At 44.9% G+C, this 20,645-nt stretch overlaps 1 protein-coding gene across 2 annotated transcripts in view; it reads right to left on the bottom strand.

The window, feature by feature from the left end:
* Nucleotides 1-642: 642 nt before the first annotated feature.
* The window catches only part of atf6 (activating transcription factor 6), a 124,525-nt gene continuing 104,522 nt past the window's right edge, over nt 643-20,645 (bottom strand). For both annotated transcript variants that reach the window (XM_071346491.1, XM_071346492.1), the window contains exons 15-16: nt 19,641-19,725; nt 643-5,334 (exon numbers count right to left, since the gene is read on the bottom strand). In XM_071346491.1, the coding sequence (XP_071202592.1) occupies nt 5,138-5,334; nt 19,641-19,725 (282 nt within the window). In that variant the 3' untranslated portion in view covers nt 643-5,137. The remainder of the gene's footprint in view (nt 5,335-19,640; nt 19,726-20,645) is intronic.

The raw sequence follows: 20,645 nt of genomic DNA on the forward strand, positions 1-20,645 counted from the left end.
TCTTCCAAGCTTTTATGCACTCTTGGTCAAAACGGTGTTCCGTCATGCTGACAAGCTCTCTGACCTCACTCGGGGCGTGGCTAGTTACTGTGAAAAGTATTCATCAAAAACAATTATCTTATTAGAAAACTAAAATCACATTCCTATCTTAACAAAAATACTTAAATCGTTTTCCATATTATATGCACAACATATTGGATGAAAACTTGACAGATAAAGAGGATATACTTTTCAAGTTACAATATTTCCGTTATACCGTTTTTAATGACATCACAAAATGAAAACCAATATTACATTTGTTTTCCATAGTTCCCCACATTATTATGTTCGAAATATTGTTCCGGTATTCACTTTTTGAACGTTAAGAGTTTTGGGCGGACAAAAAGTCTCTGGAGACAAAATTACATTCCTTTAGCCAATTACATTCCTTTAGCCAATTACATTCCTTTAGCCAATACTAGAGAGTAGAAAGAGAGAGTCCTCTTCTGCTTCATTTACGACCGGGTGTGGTGGTGTCAAAACCCCCACACCAGTTCCCTCATCCCCTCTGCGGGTGAGAGAAGGTCTGGTTATTGTCAGCGATTGCCAAGCTGATCTGACCCATTGTGATTCTCACCATGACAACACACACACACACACATCCAAAGTTTCATCCAGTGTTTTATTTACTTGCATTTTGCAATATTATACAAAAATCTTCATCAGGTGGAAACTGTCATAATTTTCCTCTCAGCTCCCTGAATAATCATGGGTACATAGTCCAAATGACATTACTCTGAATAAAACGTGTTTTTCAAGCAAATAAATGCACAATGTAACTGCTGGGGTGACACACACAGACATGAGTGGATAGAGGGTCACATTTAAAGGTTGAATTGCTGTTGCGCTAATCAGAACACTTGTTCAAACACAATGCTTATAAACGACAATATTTGGGGGACAAAAAATCATCCTATTGCTTTCTGAAATGAACCAGCAATCGTACAAAGGATATTATAATCAGGACTCCCAGCCAGAGAACAGCGCGCGTGGATACACCAAACTGAACAAGTCACAATAGTATTACAAATCAAAACTATTTTAACATTATCAAATGCAGTTGGGAAGTGAGTGAATCAAGTGAGTGAATCAAGATCTAGACTTTTGAGACAAGCAGGTTGCCTAGCAATGGTGCAAAACTATTTAATGTTTAAAACAAAAAGTATTATGCCCTATCATTTCACAAAGCGTTCCCGTGGCAACAAATTTTTGATTTTTTTTAAACGCTCTTTTCAGTAAGCTAAATATTATAATACACATAATATATACCATTTGGCTGACGCTTTTATCCAAATGACTTACAGTCATACGTGCATCCATATTCTGAGCATAGGGATCCTCTGCCAACAGAAAAGGTTTATTTTTGTTAAAGTGCACTTCAATAAAAGTGCAATCAGGCCAAGTGGACAGACGGGTTAGGGTCACTAACATCTCGGGTCACTATGACAACTGACATGGGTCCACATGAACTCCTCTTTACTCACTAGGATTAGGTCTGCCAAACGCTGCTGCTCCTTGCCAACCTGTTGAATCTAAATGTTTTTTTTATTTTTTAAACGGTTGGATTTTTCAAAGACGAGCATTAAGACTGTGACACATTGATATTTCATAGAGATAATTTCTCATCTCTTATCTGATATTTCAGCTGCTAACAGTCCATTCATCAATGTGTAAGTATGTGTTCTATTTGTCCATGGAAATTAAAAGTCCTGGGGCTTATATAAAATAAAAAACAATGACCTTCAAATAGCCAACACCATACTACCCACACTACAATCCACTCTCTCCACTACCCACACTACAATCCACTCTCTCCACTACCCACACTACTATCCACTCTCTCCACTACCCACACTACAATCCACTCTCTCCACTACCCACACTACTATCCACTCTCTCCACTACCCACACTACAATCCACTCTCTCCACTACCCACACTACAATCCACTCTCTCCACTACCCACACTACTATCCACTCTTTCCACTACCCACACTACTATCCACTCTCTCCACTACCCACACTACAATCCACTCTCTCCACTACCCACACTACTATCCACTCTCTCCACTACCCACACTACAATCCACTCTCTCCACTACCCACACTACAATCCACTCTCTCCACTACCCACACTACAATCCACTCTCTCCACTACCCACACTACAATCCACTCTCTCCACTACCCACACTACTATCCACTCTCTCCACTACCCACACTACTATCCACTCTCTCCACTACCCACACTACAATCCACTCTCTCCACTACCCACACTACTATCCACTCTTTCCACTACCCACACTACAATCCACTCTCTCCACTACCCACACTACAATCCACTCTCTCCAAATGAAACCTCTAACTAAACGTCTACAATGGCATAGTCACACTATACAATATGATTTATCCCCAAATGGAACATATATTTGGGGAATAATAACTTTTCACATCAATGAAATATACTGTATGTATATTATATACTTTCATTAGGTATGACAACATTTCATTAGAGATGTGGCATCTATTCAAAAACAGAGGATAGCACTTCAACAAATAACATTTTCTGTAGAGGATAACATTCCCCAAAGTTTTTCGCACAGTGCAAACAGAAGTAAAAAAAAAACAAATCCAATAGGAATTCTTCATCGTAGCTGCACTATATTGAAAACAAAACCTAAAACAGAGAAACAACGGTGACCAAGATATTTCATATTTTTAGTGGTTGGACTGCTTTAGCTTTAACACGTTGAAATTACTTCCTGAGTGTATGCCACTATTGCTGTAATCATTTCAATGGTATCAGACGAGGGTGATAAAAACTTGAATCAGCATGAAATACTTCTATATAAAACCTCAATAAAACAAAAGAGATGTGAGGGATGGAGACTGAAGAAGAGAAAGAGAGAGAAAGAAAGAAAGGGAGAGAACAACATGGCAGCCATGGGGTGAAAGTATTTGTGTTATGTTGGGGTGACTCAGGGTTCAATGCTCGGCCCCCTGCTGTTGCTCAGCAATTACCCTGGTAAGAGGAGTGTGGGGCCACAGTCAATCAGTCCAGACACACACAGAGCCTGGCTCTGGTCAGTCCAGACACACACAGAGCCTGACTCTGGTCAGTCCAGACACACACAGAGCCTGGCTCTGGTCAGTCCAGACACACACAGAGCCTGGCTCTGGTCAGTCCAGACACACACAGAGCCTGGCTCTGGTCAGTCCAGACACACACAGAGCCTGACTCTGGTCAGTCCAGACACACACAGAGCCTGGCTCTGGTCAGTCCAGACACACACAGAGCCTGGCTCTGTTCAGTCCAGACACACACAGAGCCTGACTCTGGTCAGTCCAGACACACACAGAGCCTGACTCTGGTCAGTCCAGACACACACAGAGCCTGACTCTGGTCAGTCCAGACACACACAGAGCCTGACTCTGGTCAGTCCAGACACACACAGAGCCTGACTCTGGTCAGTCCAGACACACACAGAGCCTGAATCTGGTCAGTCCAGACACACACAGAGCCTGGCTCTGGTCAGTCCAGACACACACAGAGCCTGGCTCTGGTCAGTCCAGACACACACAGAGCCTGACTCTGGTCAGTCCAGACACACACAGAGCCTGGCTCTGGTCAGTCCAGACACACACAGAGCCTGACTCTGGTCAGTCCAGACACACACAGAGCCTGACTCTGGTCAGTCCAGACACACACAGAGCCTGACTCTGGTCAGTCCAGACACACACAGAGCCTGACTCTGGTCAGTCCAGACACACACAGAGCCTGGCTCTGGTCAGTCCAGACACACACAGAGCCTGACTCTGGTCAGTCCAGACACACACAGAGCCTGACTCTGGTCAGTCCAGACACACACAGAGCCTGACTCTGGTCAGTCCAGACACACACAGAGCCTGGCTCTGGTCAGTCCAGACACACACAGAGCCTGACTCTGGTCAGTCCAGACACACACAGAGCCTGGCTCTGGTCAGTCCAGACACACACAGAGCCTGACTCTGGTCAGTCCAGACACACACAGGGCCTGACTCTGGTCAGTCCAGACACACACAGGGCCTTCAACAACCATGACGGATATCAGAGCTGAAAACAGAATGGCTAACTGACACTGACCATTTGAGCTAGCTTAGTATTGCATAATCCAAATCAAGGATAAGGGAGAAAACCTGATACTAAAGTTCAGTCAAATACATTTGAGTATATAATCGTTTAAAAATTCTCTCTGATCTGTAGAAAATAAAAAAAAGAATGCAAGGTAAATAGAAACATGTGACCTGTTGTTATTCCATCTGTTAAACTGGTGGAGCAGAACAGACTGTTGTTATTCCATCTGTTAAACTGGTGGAGCAGAACAGACTGTTGTTATTCCATCTGTTAAACTGGTGGAGCAGAACAGACTGGTGTTATTCCATCTGTTAAACTGGTGGAGCAGAACAGACTGTTGTTATTCCATCTGTTAAACTGGTGGAGCAGAACAGACTGGTGTTATTCCATCTGTTAAACTGGTGGAGCAGAACAGACTGTTGTTATTCCATCTGTTAAACTGGTGGAGCAGAACAGACTGGTGTTATTCCATCTGTTAAACTGGTGGAACAGAACAGACTGGTGTTATTCCATCTGTTAAACTGGTGGAACAGAACAGACTGTTGTTATTCCATCTGTTAAACTGGTGGAACAGAACAGACTGTTGTTATTCCATCTGTTAAACTGGTGGAACAGAACAGACTGTTGTTATTCCATCTGTTAAACTGGTGGAACAGAACAGACTGGTGTTATTCCATCTGTTAAACTGGTGGAGCAGAACAGACTGTTGTTATTCCATCTGTTAAACTGGTGGAACAGAACAGACTGTTGTTATTCCATCTGTTAAACTGGTGGAGCAGAACAGACTGTTGTTATTCCATCTGTTAAACTGGTGGAACAGAACAGACTGTTGTTATTCCATCTGTTAAACTGGTGGAACAGAACAGACTGGTGTTATTCCATCTGTTAAACTGGTGGAGCAGAACAGACTGGTGTTGCTGTTCCATCTTTTCAATTGGTTGGTGGAAGTTACGGGTTTGTGAGTCCATTCGATTGGTTGACAGAGGTTACGCGGAACCCATGAGCACCTGGACAGGAGGCGTGGCCTCGCTGTCCGAAGGTGAAGGCGGGTACAGGGTGCCGGTGCGGTTGACACGCAGGAATGGTGGGATACTGGAGGACTTGATGTGGATGATCCTGGTGTCTGTGACCTCACAGTCAATCTGCATCATCACCTCAAACTCCTTGTCCTTGATCACACGATCTGTTAACGAGACAGGGAGAATCAGTGCATTAGAAAAAAAACAAGCAAGATTCCTCAGTTGAAGCCTAGCTGGGCCTGGCTATACCTTCCCTCCTCATACCCCTCCCTATGACAGAGAGAGAGGGAGTAGATGCCACTATCATAGTAGTAGAGTGGAGTGGGCGGTTAGTTAGGGGTTAAGAGCCAGAGAGAGGGATGAAGGAGAGGTAAACAGAGGAGAGGTGAGTCACCCACTGGCACTCTCTCCTGTAGAGAGAAACACAACAGCTCTAAACAAAGACAGACATGCAAACCAGAGAGAGAAATAACAAAGAAGTAAAGCCTCCTGGTGTGTGTGTGTGTGTGTGTGTGTGTGTGTGTGTGTGTGTGTGTGTGTGTGTGTGTGTGTGTGTGTGTGTGTGTGTGTGTGTGTGAGAGATAGAGAGAGAGAGAGAGTGAGAGGAAGATGGGGAGAGAGAGGAAGAGGGGGAGAGAGGTAGAGAGGAAGAGAGGAAGAGGGGGAGAGAGGTAGAGAGGAAGATGGAGCGTATGTTTGAATGGATCCCTGCAAGCGGGTTAGGTTTACATCACCAAACCTCATATCTCTTACTATGTCGATAGGACTGGTAGTGGTGGGTCTGTGGTGAGAGAGGGGGGGTCCCTATATGATGTCTCTATCTCCAGCTGCATGGAGGGGGGTCCCTATATGATGTCTCTATCTCCAGCTGCATGGAAGGGGGGGGGGTTACAGTAGTTTTACAGGCAATGCAGAAAGTCACCTTAGAGAGAGGGTTCTGTACAGCCAGCTACATTTGCTTCACATGGGGGTATGAGAGGCTAGGCCATGAGAAACCCAACACCGATGGCATTACAGCATGTGTGGGCTAGAGAAACATCATGAAATATAAGTTATTCCTAAAACTGGGTTTCTGCACATTGTTGGCAAACATTTCTAACAAATTACCAAACGTCCCAACTCTCCTTAGCCCGCTGACTGAGTGGCCAAAACACTGAGACAGCCAGGACACGCAAGCACACACACGGAGGGGCCCACTTCAAACAGCATGACTGAGGTACCTACCAAAAGCCCCCCAGGTCTGTGTGTGTGTGTGTGTGTGTGTGTGTCAGGTCTCTCCTTTCCCCTTTTACTCGTGCCACCTGGACACCTTCCAGAAAGCTCCTTCCTTCCCACACGGACCGTCAGTGGCAGTCTGGCAGGATAGTCTTCTGTGTGCCAGTGTGTGTGTGTGCCAGTGTGTGTGTGTGTGTGTGCGTCACTCCCCTTTGTTTTGATTAAGCCTCTGGGTCTGACAAAACAACATTAGTGGAAATTCACGAGGCCATTTGGGATTCAGTGGTCAGCCAGTTTGACAAAGACTATGGTGATAAGAGCGGGCACTGGGCCCAGTTTGGAATTGTTTGTTTTCCTGGCATCCAAAACTAAGCAATTCGTCAGCAAATTAAATAATGGAATTGTTAGAGGCAATTTCAGTCAACAAAAACAAATTATGTTCTAAGAAGACAGTCAGTCAGTGGGCCATTTAAAATGCTTCTAACAACCGAGCTACCAATCCAGCCAACCGAGCTACCAATCCAGCCAACCGAGCTACCAATCCAGCCAACCGAGCTACCAATCCAGCCAACCGACCTACCAATCCAGCCAACCGAGCTACCAATCCAGCCAACCGACCTACCAATCCAGCCAACCGAGCTACCAATCCAGCCAACCGAGCTACCAATCCAGCCAACCGACCTACCAATCCAGCCAACCGACCTACCAATCCAGCCAACCGAGCTACCAATCCAGCCAACCGACCTACCAATCCAGCCAACCGAGCTACCAATCCAGCCAACCGAGCTACCAATCCAGCCAACCGACCTACCAATCCAGCCAACCGAGCTACCAATCCAGCCAACCGAGCTACCAATCCAGCCAACCGAGCTACCAATCCAGCCAACCGAGCTACCAATCCAGCCAACCGAGCTACCAATCCAGCCAACCGAGCTACCAATCCAGCCAACCGAGCTACCAATCCAGTCAACCGAGCTACCAATCCAGCCAACCGAGCTACCAATCCAGCCAACCGAGCTACCAATCCAGCCAACCGAGCTACCAATCCAGCCAACCGAGCTACCAATCCAGCCAACCGAGCTACCAATCCAGCCAGTTCTCCTTCAATACTAAAGCATCAAAACATAAAAATATTCCCATCATGCATTGTTGACTGCAGGTAATAGAACATCAACTCCTCTACACCTCCTACTGCTGAGCGATTAACCAACATTCAGTTTTTGGGGGGTTATTACAGAACTAATTGACCGAAGTTGGTTAAATTACTTCAATTTTATTTAGTTGTTTTTTTCTGTGAGCTCAACGTGACGTTTCTTTAGAGAGAAATCAAATAATTCACAAGAAAAACTAAGTGAAGAACTATGCAGGACGCTAGGCTGAAGGGAGTTGCAATTTTCATTAGGCAAATGTTCAGCTTGGAAACGTGGTAATTAACTACAATGCCCATAAGCCATTGCGCCTGTTATTTCCTGCCGCGGACACAGACCGATATGATGAGAGAGGAGTGACACAACACAACAACGAGAGGGATAGAGTCAGTTCCTGAGGTAGCTCTACCTGATAGATAGTTGAAGTAATTGGTAATAAGTAGTCTTGAAAGTATGCCTTATCTACTTCGAAGTAGTAGTACCATTATTTAAAAATCAGATGCTTGTCTGGCTGGCTGGCTGCTACTACCTGAGCAGAGATTATTATTTTTCATTCCTTAAAGTAATTAAGTCATCAGATAAAACCTAAGTAATATACAAAACTGAAATATTAAAATAAAGTAAGTCATGTGAATAAATTGTTAAGTGATTAGCAGTAATGGACAATCACTACCATTATGGGGCGTTTAATTCTGTGTTCTTACAGCATTCCACCCACTGTCAGTCTCAGGAAGAAGGTTGGTGATGGCTGAGGGAAGCTCGAAAATCATTTTAATGTCATGCATTTGGGGTGGGGGGGGTGATACAGAGTGCTGCCTCCACCAAACTTTACAGTTGGCACGATGCATTGGAGCAGATAGCGTTCTCTTGGCATTCGCCAAACCCAGATTCGTTTGTCGGACTGCCAGATGGTGAAGCGTGATTCTGTGAGCTTGTGTGGCCTACCACTTCGCGGCTGAGCCGTTGTTGCTCATAGACATTCCCACTTCACAATAACAGCACACACAGTTGACCGGAGCAGATCGAGCAGGCTTGTTGGAAAGGTGACTGACTTGTTGGAAAGGTGGCATCCTATGATGGTGCCATGTTGAACGTCACTGAGCTCTTCAGTAAGGCCATTCTTCGGCAAATGTTTGTCTGTGGAGAATGTATGGCTGTTTGCTCGATTTTATACACTGGTCAGCAGAAATAGCCAAATCCTCTAATTTGAAAGGGTGTCCACATACTTTTGTATATATAGTGCACATACATTGTAAACTGTGCTCCATACTGAGATGTGCTGTCTGTCCCCACCCTGAGCGTTGATGTTTGATCATGCAGATAGCAGAGAAAAGACCGTAGAGAAGACACATCGCATATCATTTAACGGTTCCATTTCAGGTCATGCTGTTCATAGAAATAATGTAAACTCAGGAAAAAAAAGAAACGTCCCTTTATCAGGACCCTGTTTTTCAAAGATAATTTGTAAAAATCCAAATAACTTCACAGATCTTCATTGTAAAGGGTTTAAACACTGTTTCCCATGCTTGTTCATTGAACCATAAACAATTAATGAACATGCACCTGTGGAACGGTCGTTAAGACACTAACAGCTTACAGACGGTAGGCAATTAAGGTCACAGTTATGAAAACTTAGGACACGAAAGAGGCCTTTCTACTGACTCTAAACAACACCCAAAGAAAGATGCCCAGGGTCCCTGCTCATCTGCGTGAACGTGCCTTAGGCATGCTGCAAGGAGGCATGAAGACTGCAGATGTGGCCAGAGCAATAAATTGCAATGTCCGTACTGTGAGACGCCTAAGACAGCGCTACAGGGAGACAGGACGGACAGCTGATCGTCCTCGCAGTGGCAGAACACGCGTAACAACACCTGCACAAGATCGGTACATCCGAACATCACACCTGCAGGACAGGTACAGGATGGCAACAACTGCCCGAGTTACACCAGGAATGCACAATCCCTCCATCAGTGCTCAGACTGTCCGCAATAGGCTGAGAGAGGCTGGACTGAGGGCTTGTAGGCCTGTTGTAAGACAACGTCGCCTATGGGCACAAACCCACCGTTACTGGATCAGACAGGACTGGCAAAAAGTGTTCTTCACTGGCGAGTCCCAGTTTTGTCTCACCAGGGGTGATGGTCGGATTCACGTTTATCGTCGAAGGAATGAGCGTTACACCGAGGCCTGTACTCTGGAGAGGGATCGATTTGGAGGTGGAGGTTCCGTCATGGTCTGGGGCGGTGTGTCACAGCATCATCGGACTGAGCTTGTTGTACTCCCGGACTGAGCATGTGATACCCTTCCTGCAGGCTCATCCTGACATGACCCTCCAGCATGACAATGCCACCAGCCATACTGCTCGTTCTGTGCGTGATTTCCTGCAAGACAGGAATGTCAGTGTTCTGCCATGGCCAGCGAAGAGCCCGGATCTCAATCCCATTGAGCATGTCTGGGACCTGTTGGATCGGAGGGCGAGGGCTAGGGCCATTCCTCACAGAAATGTCCGGATACTTGCAGGTGCCTTGGTGGAAGAGTGGGGTAACATCTCACAGCAAGAACTGGCAAATCTGGTGCAGTACACCAGGAGAAGAGGCACTGCAGTACTTAATGCAGCTGGTGGCCACACCAGATACTGACTGTTACTTTTGATTTTGACCCCCCCTTTGTTCAGGGACACATTATTCAATTTCTGTTAGTCACATGTCTGTGGAACTTGTTCAGTTTATGTCTCAGTTGTTGAATCTTAAAATAACAGTGAGAGGACGTTTCCTTTTTTGTTGAGTTTATTAGAATTTACCGGTTTTCCGCAGTTATTTATCCCAGGAAAAGGGAGTTTGGTTTGGGTGGGAAATCTCGGTATCCCGGTATTCAACCCTACAAAGTACAAAGTACGAGCTCTCAAAAAACCCATAGGTGGCGTAAACAGATAGTTGGACGTCTATGAACACGCTGTCATACATCACCCCAACGAGTCATCACATTGATGAGAAGTGGGACATGAAGTCCCTCCCATGTACTGACCACTGAGAACATGGAGGAGAGGAACACAGCAGAGAACCTGAAACGGCATTAACTACCATTGTTGCTGAGTGGGTAGGGGACAGCAGTAAGGTGAACATCGTCTGGTAGCCAGGACTGTGGTAGATGGAACTGCACTGCCCCCTAGCGGTCATACGCAGGACCATATCTGCACTGTGAATTCACATGTATTTAAATAATTTCCCCCCCTTGTCGTTTAAACTATTAAGAAAATGGCAGTTTAAACATTAAGACAACGTTTTACATTTTTCACATCCCTAACGTCTATATAACTGGCCTGATATAGAGTCACGTCTATATAACTGGCCTGATATAGAGTGACGTCTACAGAACTGGTCTGATATAGAGTGACGTCTACAGAACTGGCCTGATATAGAGTGACGTCTACAGAACTGGTCTGATATAGAGTGACGTCTACAGAACTGGTCTGATATAGAGTGACGTCTACAGAACTGGTCTGATATAGAGTGACGTCTACAGAACTGTTCTGATATAGAGTGACGTCTACAGAACTGGTCTGATATAGAGTGACGTCTACAGAACTGGTCTGATATAGAGTGACGTCTACAGAACTGGTCTGATATAGAGTGACGTCTACAGAACTGGTCTGATATAGAGTGACGTCTACAGAACTGGTCTGATATAGAGTGACGTCTACAGAACTGGTCTGATATAGAGTGACGTCTACAGAACTGGCCTGATACAGAGTGACGTCTATAGAACTGGTCTGATATAGAGTGACGTCTATATAACTGGTCTGATATAGAGTGACGTCTACAGAACTGGCCTGATACAGAGTGACGTCTACAGAACTGGTCTGATATAGAGTGACGTCTACAGAACTGGTCTGATATAGAGTGACGTCTATAGAACTGGTCTGATACAGAGTGACGTCTATATAACTGGTCTGATATAGAGTGACGTCTACAGAACTGGCCTGATACAGAGTGACGTCTACAGAACTGGTCTGATATAGAGTGACGTCTACAGAACTGGTCTGATATAGAGTGACGTCTACAGAACTGGTCTGATATAGAGTGACGTCTACAGAACTGGTCTGATATAGAGTGACGTCTACAGAACTGGTCTGATATAGAGTGACGTCTACAGAACTGGTCTGATATAGAGTGACGTCTACAGAACTGGTCTGATATAGAGTGACGTCTACAGAACTGGTCTGATATAGAGTGACGTCTATATAACTGGTCTGATATAGAGTGACGTCTACAGAACTGGTCTGATATAGAGTGACGTCTACAGAACTGGTCTGATATAGAGTGACGTCTACAGAACTGGTCTGATATAGAGTGACGTCTACAGAACTGGTCTGATATAGAGTGACGTCTACAGAACTGGTCTGATATAGAGTGACGTCTACAGAACTGGTCTGATATAGAGTGACGTCTACAGAACTGGTCTGATATAGAGTGACGTCTACAGAACTGGTCTGATATAGAGTGACGTCTACAGAACTGGTCTGATATAGAGTGACGTCTACAGAACTGGTCTGATATAGAGTGACGTCTACAGAACTGGTCTGATATAGAGTGACGTCTACAGAACTGGTCTGATATAGAGTGACGTCTACAGAACTGGTCTGATATAGAGTGACGTCTACAGAACTGGTGGGGGCTCCTCTGCTAGGTTTCTGTACCCAGTGGTTAGGTTGAATTAGGTGTAGGACCATTTGAACACAACTGCTGCTGACAGCACTGTTGTGCTCAACCTTTAACTCCTGTTACACTCTGCCACTATGCAGTGAACCTAGACTCCTAAAGATCGGAAAGACGCCGCAGGGTGTGTGTGTGTGTGTGTGTGTGTGTGTGTGTGTGTGTGTGTGTGTGTGTGTGTGTGTGTGTGTGTGTGTGTGTGTGTGTGAGTGAGTGAGTGAGTGAGTGAGTGAGTGAGTGAGTGAGTGAGACGATAGCCCACAGTAAAAACACCTGTAATCAAAAAATGATGTCAGTCATTTCCAAACATTCTTCTATTCTAAACACGTCGCTTCCAATCGATTGAGCTCCTTTCAAACGAAGGGGATCGTTAAACATAACACAGAGAGAGAGAGAGAGAGAGAGAGCGTGCGAGAGAGTCCTTCACTCCATTTAAGGAGCCAACCCCTAAAGCCAGAAATATTTGGGAAATCATTGAACGTCAACTAACTTTTACAGAATCAATGAACCATAGACATACCACTGTTCAGAAATAGCCAATGACCTACATCAATCAATTCAATGTATTTATAAAGCCCTTCTAACATCAGCTGATGTCACAAAGTGCTGTACAGAAACCCAGCCTAAAACCCCAAAACAGCAAGCAATGCAGGTGTAGAAGCACGGTGGCTAGGAAGAATTACATCAAAGTCCCAATCCCGAATTGCATGTTATTGTCCAGGACAGACCAAACGATGGTTCCCTATTAGCAAAACCGATCCACTCCCTCCAGATGAAAGCCATTTGGTGACTGGGGGGGGGGGGGGGGGGGGCAATGCAGAGCAAGACAGAGCTGGAAAGAATTACCCTCCCTTCCTCTGCCATGGAGCAATAATGGTATTGAGAGAGTTTTTTTCTATTTTAAGGGTCTGGCCCAACTAAAGATGCAGTCGGAAAGTATTCAGACCCCTTGATCTTTTCCATATTTTGTTACAGCCTTATTCTAAAAAGGATTAAATGCATAAAAATCCTCATCAACCTACTGTGCGTAGGTTGATGAGGATTTTTATGCATTTAATATACCTCAATAAACAAAAAGCGAACAGGTTTTTACAAATGTTTGCAAATAAAAAAAATTGAAATACCTTATTTATATAAGTATTCATACCCCTTGCTATGAGACTTGAAATTGAGCTCAGGTGCATCCTGTTTCCATTGATCCTCCTTTAGATGTTTCTACAACTTGATTATAGTCCACCTGTGGTAAATTCAATTGATTGGACATGATTTGGAAAGGCACACACTTGTCTATATAAGGTCCTGCAGTTGACAGTGCATGTCAGAGCAAAAACCAAGCCATGAGGTCAAAGGAATTGTCCGTAGAGCTCCGAGACAGGATTGTGTCGAGGCACATATCTGGGTAAGGGTACCAAAAAATGGATGCAGCATTGAAGGTTCCCAAGAACACAGTGGCCTCCATCATTCTTAAATGGAAGAAGTTTGGAACCACCAAAACTCTTCCTAGAGCTGGCCGCAAGGCCAAACTGAGCAATCGGGGGAGAAGGGACTTGGTCAGGGAGGTGACCAAGAACTCAATGGTCACTCTGACAGAGCTCCAGAGTTCCTCTGCGGAGAAGGGAGAACCTTCCAGAAGGACAACTATCTCTGCAGCACTCCACCAATCAGGCCTTTATGGTAGAGTGGTCAGACGGAAGACACTCCTCAGTAAAAGGCACCTGACAGCTCACTTGGAGTTTGCCAAAAGGCCCCTAAAGACTCTCAGACCGTGAGAAAACAAGATGGTCTCTCTGGTCTGATGAAACCAAGATTGAACTCTTTGGCCTGAATGCCAAGCGTCATGTCTGGAGGAAACCTGGCACCATCCCTACGGTGAAGCATGGTGGTGGCAGTATCATGCTGTGGGGATGTTTTTCATCGGCAGGGACTGGGAGACTAGTCAGGATCGAGGGAAAGATGAACAGAGCAAAGCAGCAAGAGATCCTTGATGAAAACCTGCTCCAGAGCGCTCAGGAACTCAGACTGGGGCGAAGGTTCACCTTCCAACAGGACATTCTGAGGTCCTGAGTGCTCTGGAGCAGGTTTCCATCAAGGATCTCTCGCTCCCCATCCGACCGGACAGAGCTTGAGAGGATCTGCAGAGAAGAATGCAGGTGTGTCAAGCTTGTAGAAGACTCAAGGCTATAAATCGCTACCAAAGGTGCTTCAACAAAGTACTAAGTATTGTGTTCTTGGGGACCTCGGCACAATCCTGTCTCGGAGCTCTACGGACAATTCCTTCCACCTCATTGCTTGGTTTTTGCTCTGACATGCACTGTCAACTGTGGGACCTTATAGACAGGTGTGTGCCTTTCCAAATCATGTCCAATCAATCTACCACACTTCCTGTAATTCAAATGGACATAGTTTATTATACCACAAACATCTTACAGAGTCAGTATAATCTCCTTGAATACAACCACAATCATTGTTGGGGATTCAGGACATTTAGTGGGAAAACGGCTATCGGATTTCACTATTTACGTGACTTCAGTAAACCAAGTGACCAGTGTGGCCTTAAGCATTCCACCCTGACGAGACGGACCAAGAACAATGTTTACCTTCATTCATCTTCTACAACGCCCCAGAGAGCGAGAGAGAGAGAGTCTTTACCAATATAATGCCGTGCTCTTCCCTCCCTGCTGAGTAACAATATCAAGTTCCACTGACTGACTCACTCCCTCCCTGGGTTAGCTCACCGCTAATCAATTCAGATGCTACATACAGAGCCAGAATGAAGGGAGGAAGGGAGAGGGATAAATAGAGAGGGAAAGAAAGAGATCTAGAAAGACAATAAACACAATTTTGCCAAAAAAAAAAAAAGAGAAAATGTGAAGAAGAGAAAGCAAGAATCATTCTGTAATAACGGGGCCAGTTGAAAAGCCAAGAACAACAGAATCATTCATTTAATTATTCACACTCATCTTTTGGCTCAGTATCTCGCAACACGACAAAACCCTTCCAAGTCAGTTTAATGCTCTTGTTCACTGGGTGGGGAGGGGGGATGGGAGGGGGGGGTTGGGGGAAATGATGCTAACCCACTCCAGACAATACTGCAGAGATAAGGTACAGTACGTAGCCTACCATGGATGCCAAACATGGAGTCGGGTCATCTCTATGGCCTTTATTCTCCCATTAAATCAGTATCAGTGGTCCAGCCAACCAAGAGAAGGACCATAGAGAAAACAAGACCACGATGTTGTCATGGAAATCAAGGCCAAAACACAAACAGATGTTCAGTTAGGACAACACAGAAAATACTTTGGGCCACAAGAGAATGACAAATATAATAAACAACTAGTTCCGACAGAAATGTTAACCGATCACGCAGGTCTTGAGGTGAACAGGTTTGCTTGTGGAATGAGATAAGAGAACTTGATCGAATCCTGTGGTGCCCAAAGCAACAGTGTGGTTTTTGTGTAATAAAGGACAGGTTTCTGAGACCTCCTTACACCCTAACATAGAACAACGACTTGGATGACTGCTCTTCAAATGTGCTGATAGCTCAAAACACACTTCCTAATGGTTAACACATACAGATCTGTGTGAAGATATAGCTACGTGGCCTGATCGTGATTGGCTCTAGTGGGTCCCAGGCGTGCTCAATGGGATTGAGATCCGGGCTCTTCGCTGGCCATGGCAGAACACTGACATTCCTGTCTTGTAGGAAATCACACACAGAACGAGTAGTATGGCTGGTGGCATTGTCATGCTGGAGGGTCATGTCAGGATGAGCTTGCAGGAAGGGTACCACATGAGGGAGGAGGATGTCTTCCCTGTAATGCACATCGTTGGGATTGCCTGCAATGACAACAAGCTCAGTCCGATGATGCTGTGACACACTGCCCAAGACCATGACAGACACTCCACCTCCAAATCGATCCCGCTCCAGAGTACAGGCCTCGGTGTCACGCTCATTCCTTCGACGATAAACGCGAACCCGACCATCTCCCCTGGTGAGACAAAACCGCGACTCATGAGTGAAGAACACTTTTTTTCCAGTCCTGTCTGGTCCAGCGACGGTGGTTTTGTGCCCATAGGCGACGCTGTTGCCGGTAATGTCTGGTGAGGACCTGCCTTACAACAGGCCTACAAGCCCTCAGTCCAGCCTCTCAGCCTATTGCGGACAGTCTGAGCACTGGAGGGATTGTGCATTCCTGGTGTAACTCGGGCAGTTATTGTTGCCATCCTGTACCTGTCCCGCAGGTGTGATGTTCGGATGTACCGATCCTGTGCAGGTGTTGTTACACGTGATTCGCTGTAACACGTGATTCGCTCCCTGTAGCGCTGTCTTAGTACGAACATTGCAATGTATTGCTCTGGCCACATCTGCAGTCCTAATGCCTCCTTGCAGCATACCTAAGGCGCGTTCATGCAGATGAGCAGGGACCCTGGGAATCTTCTTTTGGTGTTTTTCAGAGTCAGTAGGAAGGCCTCTTTAGTGTCCTAAGTTTTCATAACTGTGACCTTAATTGCCTATCGTCTGTAAGCTGTTAGGATCTTAACGACCGTTCCACAGGTGCATGTGCATGAATTGTTTATGGTTCAATGAACAAGGATGGGAAACAGTGTTTAAACCCTTTACAATGCAGATCTGTGAAGTTATTTGGATTTTTACAAATTATCTTTGAAAGACATTGTCCCGAAAAAGGGACGTTTCTTTTTTTGCTGAGTTTAGAAGCACAAGCATTTTGCTACAATCACAATAATATCTGCTAAACATGTGTATGTGACCAATAAAAATGTATTGTATTTTATTTGAGTTAGCCAATCAGTGGCCTGATTGAGGTCTTACAGTACCATACTGTTGAACTAGCCAATCAACAGCCTGATTGAGGTCTTTACAGTACCATACTGTTGAACTAGCCAATCAACAGCCTGATTGAGGTCTTACAGTACCATACTGTTGAACTAGCCAATCAACAGCCTGATTGAGGTCTTTACAGTACCATACTGTTGAACTAGCCAATCAACAGCCTGATTGAGGTCTTTACAGTACCATACTGTTGAACTAGCCAATCAACAGCCTGATTGAGGTCTTTACAGTACCACTGTTGAACTAGCCAATCAACAGCCTGATTGAGGTCTTTACAGTACCATACTGTTGAACTAGCCAATCAACAGCCTGATTGAGGTCTTTACAGTACCATACTGTTGAACTAGCCAATCAACAGCCTGATTGAGGTCTTTACAGTACCATACTGTTGAACTAGCCAATCAACAGCCTGATTGAGGTCTTTACAGTACCATACTGTTGAACTAGCCAATCAACAGCCTGATTGAGGTCTTACAGTACCATACTGTTGAACTAGCCAATCAACAGCCTGATTGAGGTCTTTACAGTCCCATACTGTTGAACTAGCCAATCAACAGCCTGATTGAGGTCTTTACAGTCCCATACTGTTGAACTAGCCAATCAACAGCCTGATTGAGGTCTTTACAGTCCCATACTGTTGAACTAGCCAATCAACAGCCTGATTGAGGTCTTTACAGTACCATACTGTTGAACTAGCCAATCAACAGCCTGATTGAGGTCTTTACAGTACCATACTGTTGAACTAGCCAATCAACAGCCTGATTGAGGTCTTTACAGTACCATACTGTTGAACTAGCCAATCAACAGCCTGATTGAGGTCTTACAGTACCATACTGTTGAACTAGCCAATCAACAGCCTGATTGAGGTCTTTACAGTCCCATACTGTTGAACTAGCCAATCAACAGCCTGATTGAGGTCTTTACAGTCCCATACTGTTGAACTAGCCAATCAACAGCCTGATTGAGGTCTTTACAGTCCCATACTGTTGAACTAGCCAATCAACAGCCTGATTGAGGTCTTTACAGTACCATACTGTTGAACTAGCCAATCAACAGCCTGATTGAGGTCTTTACAGTACCATACTGTTGAACTAGCCAATCAACAGCCTGATTGAGGTCTTTACAGTACCATACTGTTGAACTAGCCAATCAACAGCCTGATTGAGGTCTTTACAGTCCCATACTGTTGAACTAGCCAATCAACAGCCTGATTGAGGTCTTTACAGTCCCATACTGTTGAACTAGCCAATCAACAGCCTGATTGAGGTCTTTACAGTCCCATACTGTTGAACTAGCCAATCAACAGCCTGATTGAGGTCTTTACAGTACCATACTGTTGAACTAGCCAATCAACAGCCTGATTGAGGTCTTTACAGTACCATACTGTTGAACTAGCCAATCAACAGCCTGATTGAGGTCTTTACAGTACCATACTGTTGAACTAGCCAATCAACAGCCTGATTGAGGTCTTTACAGTACCATACTGTTGAACTAGCCAATCAACAGCCTGATTGAGGTCTTTACAGTACCATACTGTTGAACTAGCCAATCAACAGCCTGATTGAGGTCTTACAGTACCATACTGTTGAACTAGCCAATCAACAGCCTGATTGAGGTCTTACAGTACCATACTGTTGAACTAGCCAATCAACAGCCTGATTGAGGTCTTTACAGTCCCATACTGTTGAACTAGCCAATCAACAGCCGGATTGAGGTCTTTACAGTCCCATACTGTTGAACTAGCCAATCAACAGCCTGATTGAGGTCTTTACAGTCCCAGTGCCAACTCTCTAACATGGCATCCTTCATCTGAGAGCTTTAAAGACGGTTTTACACTTTTATCCAGAGCGACTTACAGAGCGAGTACTGAGTGCATCAATTCTTGTGCTTTTTCGTACTGGTCCCTTCCCTTCTAGGCAGAGTTCCTCTGTCCAGTGTCTGTGTTCTTTTGCCCATCTTAATCTTTTATTTTTATTGGCCAGTCTGAGATATGGCTTTTTCTTTGCAACTCTGCCTAGAAGGCCAGCATCCCGGAGTCGCCTCTTCACTGTTGACATTGAGACTGGTGTTTTGCGGGTACTATTTAATGAAGCTGCCAGTTGAGGACATGTGAGGCGTCTGTTTCTCAAACTAGACACTCTAATGTACTTGTCATCTTGCTCAGTTGTAAACCGGGGCCTCCCACTCCTCTTTCTATTCGAGTTAGAGCCAGTTTGCACTGTTCTGTGAAGGGAGTAGTACATAGCGTTGTACGAGATCTTCAGTTTCTTGGCAAGTTCTCACATGGAATAGCCTTCATTTCTCAGAACAAGAATAGACTGACGAGTTTCAGAAGAAAAGGTCTTTGTTTATGGACATTTTGAGCCTGTAATGCTGTTGCTCCAGATACTCAACTAGTCTAAAGAAGGCCAGTTGTATACATCAATCAATGTGTGAAGAAACCCAGAGAACAGGAAGAAAAGAGAGAGAGAGAGAGACAGAGTGGAGAAGCCATTAAATGTATAATGGTGACAGATCTGTAGTAATCTGTAGTGGAGTTGACTTACCATTAAGGTTCATGGCTGGCAACACCACGGACATCTTGGGCCTACTTCCTTTGTTGTGGCTGGTAGCGGGAAGTAAAAGGTGATCCTGAAAACAAGGAACAGTCAAAAAAGGTCAAAGGTCTAACAGAATGAAGCACACTTTGACCTTAGCGAAGACGTCAACACACCAGATCGACAGGATGTCAAACTGGAGTTCAAATCTTAGCACACCTTAACCCACACATCAAATACCACGTAACATCAGGCTGTATGTTCATCAGATAGCTGGCTTTACAATGAAGGATTAGGGTTAAAGGTCAGAGGCATGAAGCACACCTTGACCCACACATCAAATTGTACATGTTCACCTCTTAATTAATAACCACATGGCAGTCACAGAAACTGAAAAACACACGGATGTTCATCAGACAGATGGCTTTATAGTGAAGGTGGGAAAGGAACCCTGTGGTCGCTACTTGTAAATCAAAGGGGAAACAACCCCATCGACCCACAGCTCCGTCTGTATGACGTCAATCTGTCTGTCTGTAGCGTGTCTCCAAGACAGTTGGACCAAATTCAATCCAGTCAGTCAGTGGATGAGCTACTGACCAACTGCTAACTGTAGAATGCAGCAATATCCCTACTGCTCCACTAAACCCTATAGTACATCTATAGTGTCATCACACTACAGGACAATATCCCTACTGCTCAACTAAACCCTATAGTACATCTATAGTGTCATCACACTACAGGACAATGTCTCTACTGCTCCACTAAACCCTATAGTACATCTATAGTGTCATCACACTACTGGACAATATCTCTACTGCTCCACTAAACCCTATAGTACATCTATAGTGTCATCACACTACAGGACAATATCCCTACTGCTCCACTAAACCCTATAGTACATCTATAGTGTCATCACACTACAGGACAATGTCTCTACTGCTCCACTAAACCCTATAGTACATCTATAGTGTCATCACACTACTGGACAATATCTCTACTGCTCCACTAAACCCT

Source organism: Salvelinus alpinus, chromosome 16 (assembly GCF_045679555.1).
Source record: "Salvelinus alpinus chromosome 16, SLU_Salpinus.1, whole genome shotgun sequence".
Lineage (NCBI taxonomy): Eukaryota > Metazoa > Chordata > Actinopteri > Salmoniformes > Salmonidae > Salvelinus > Salvelinus alpinus.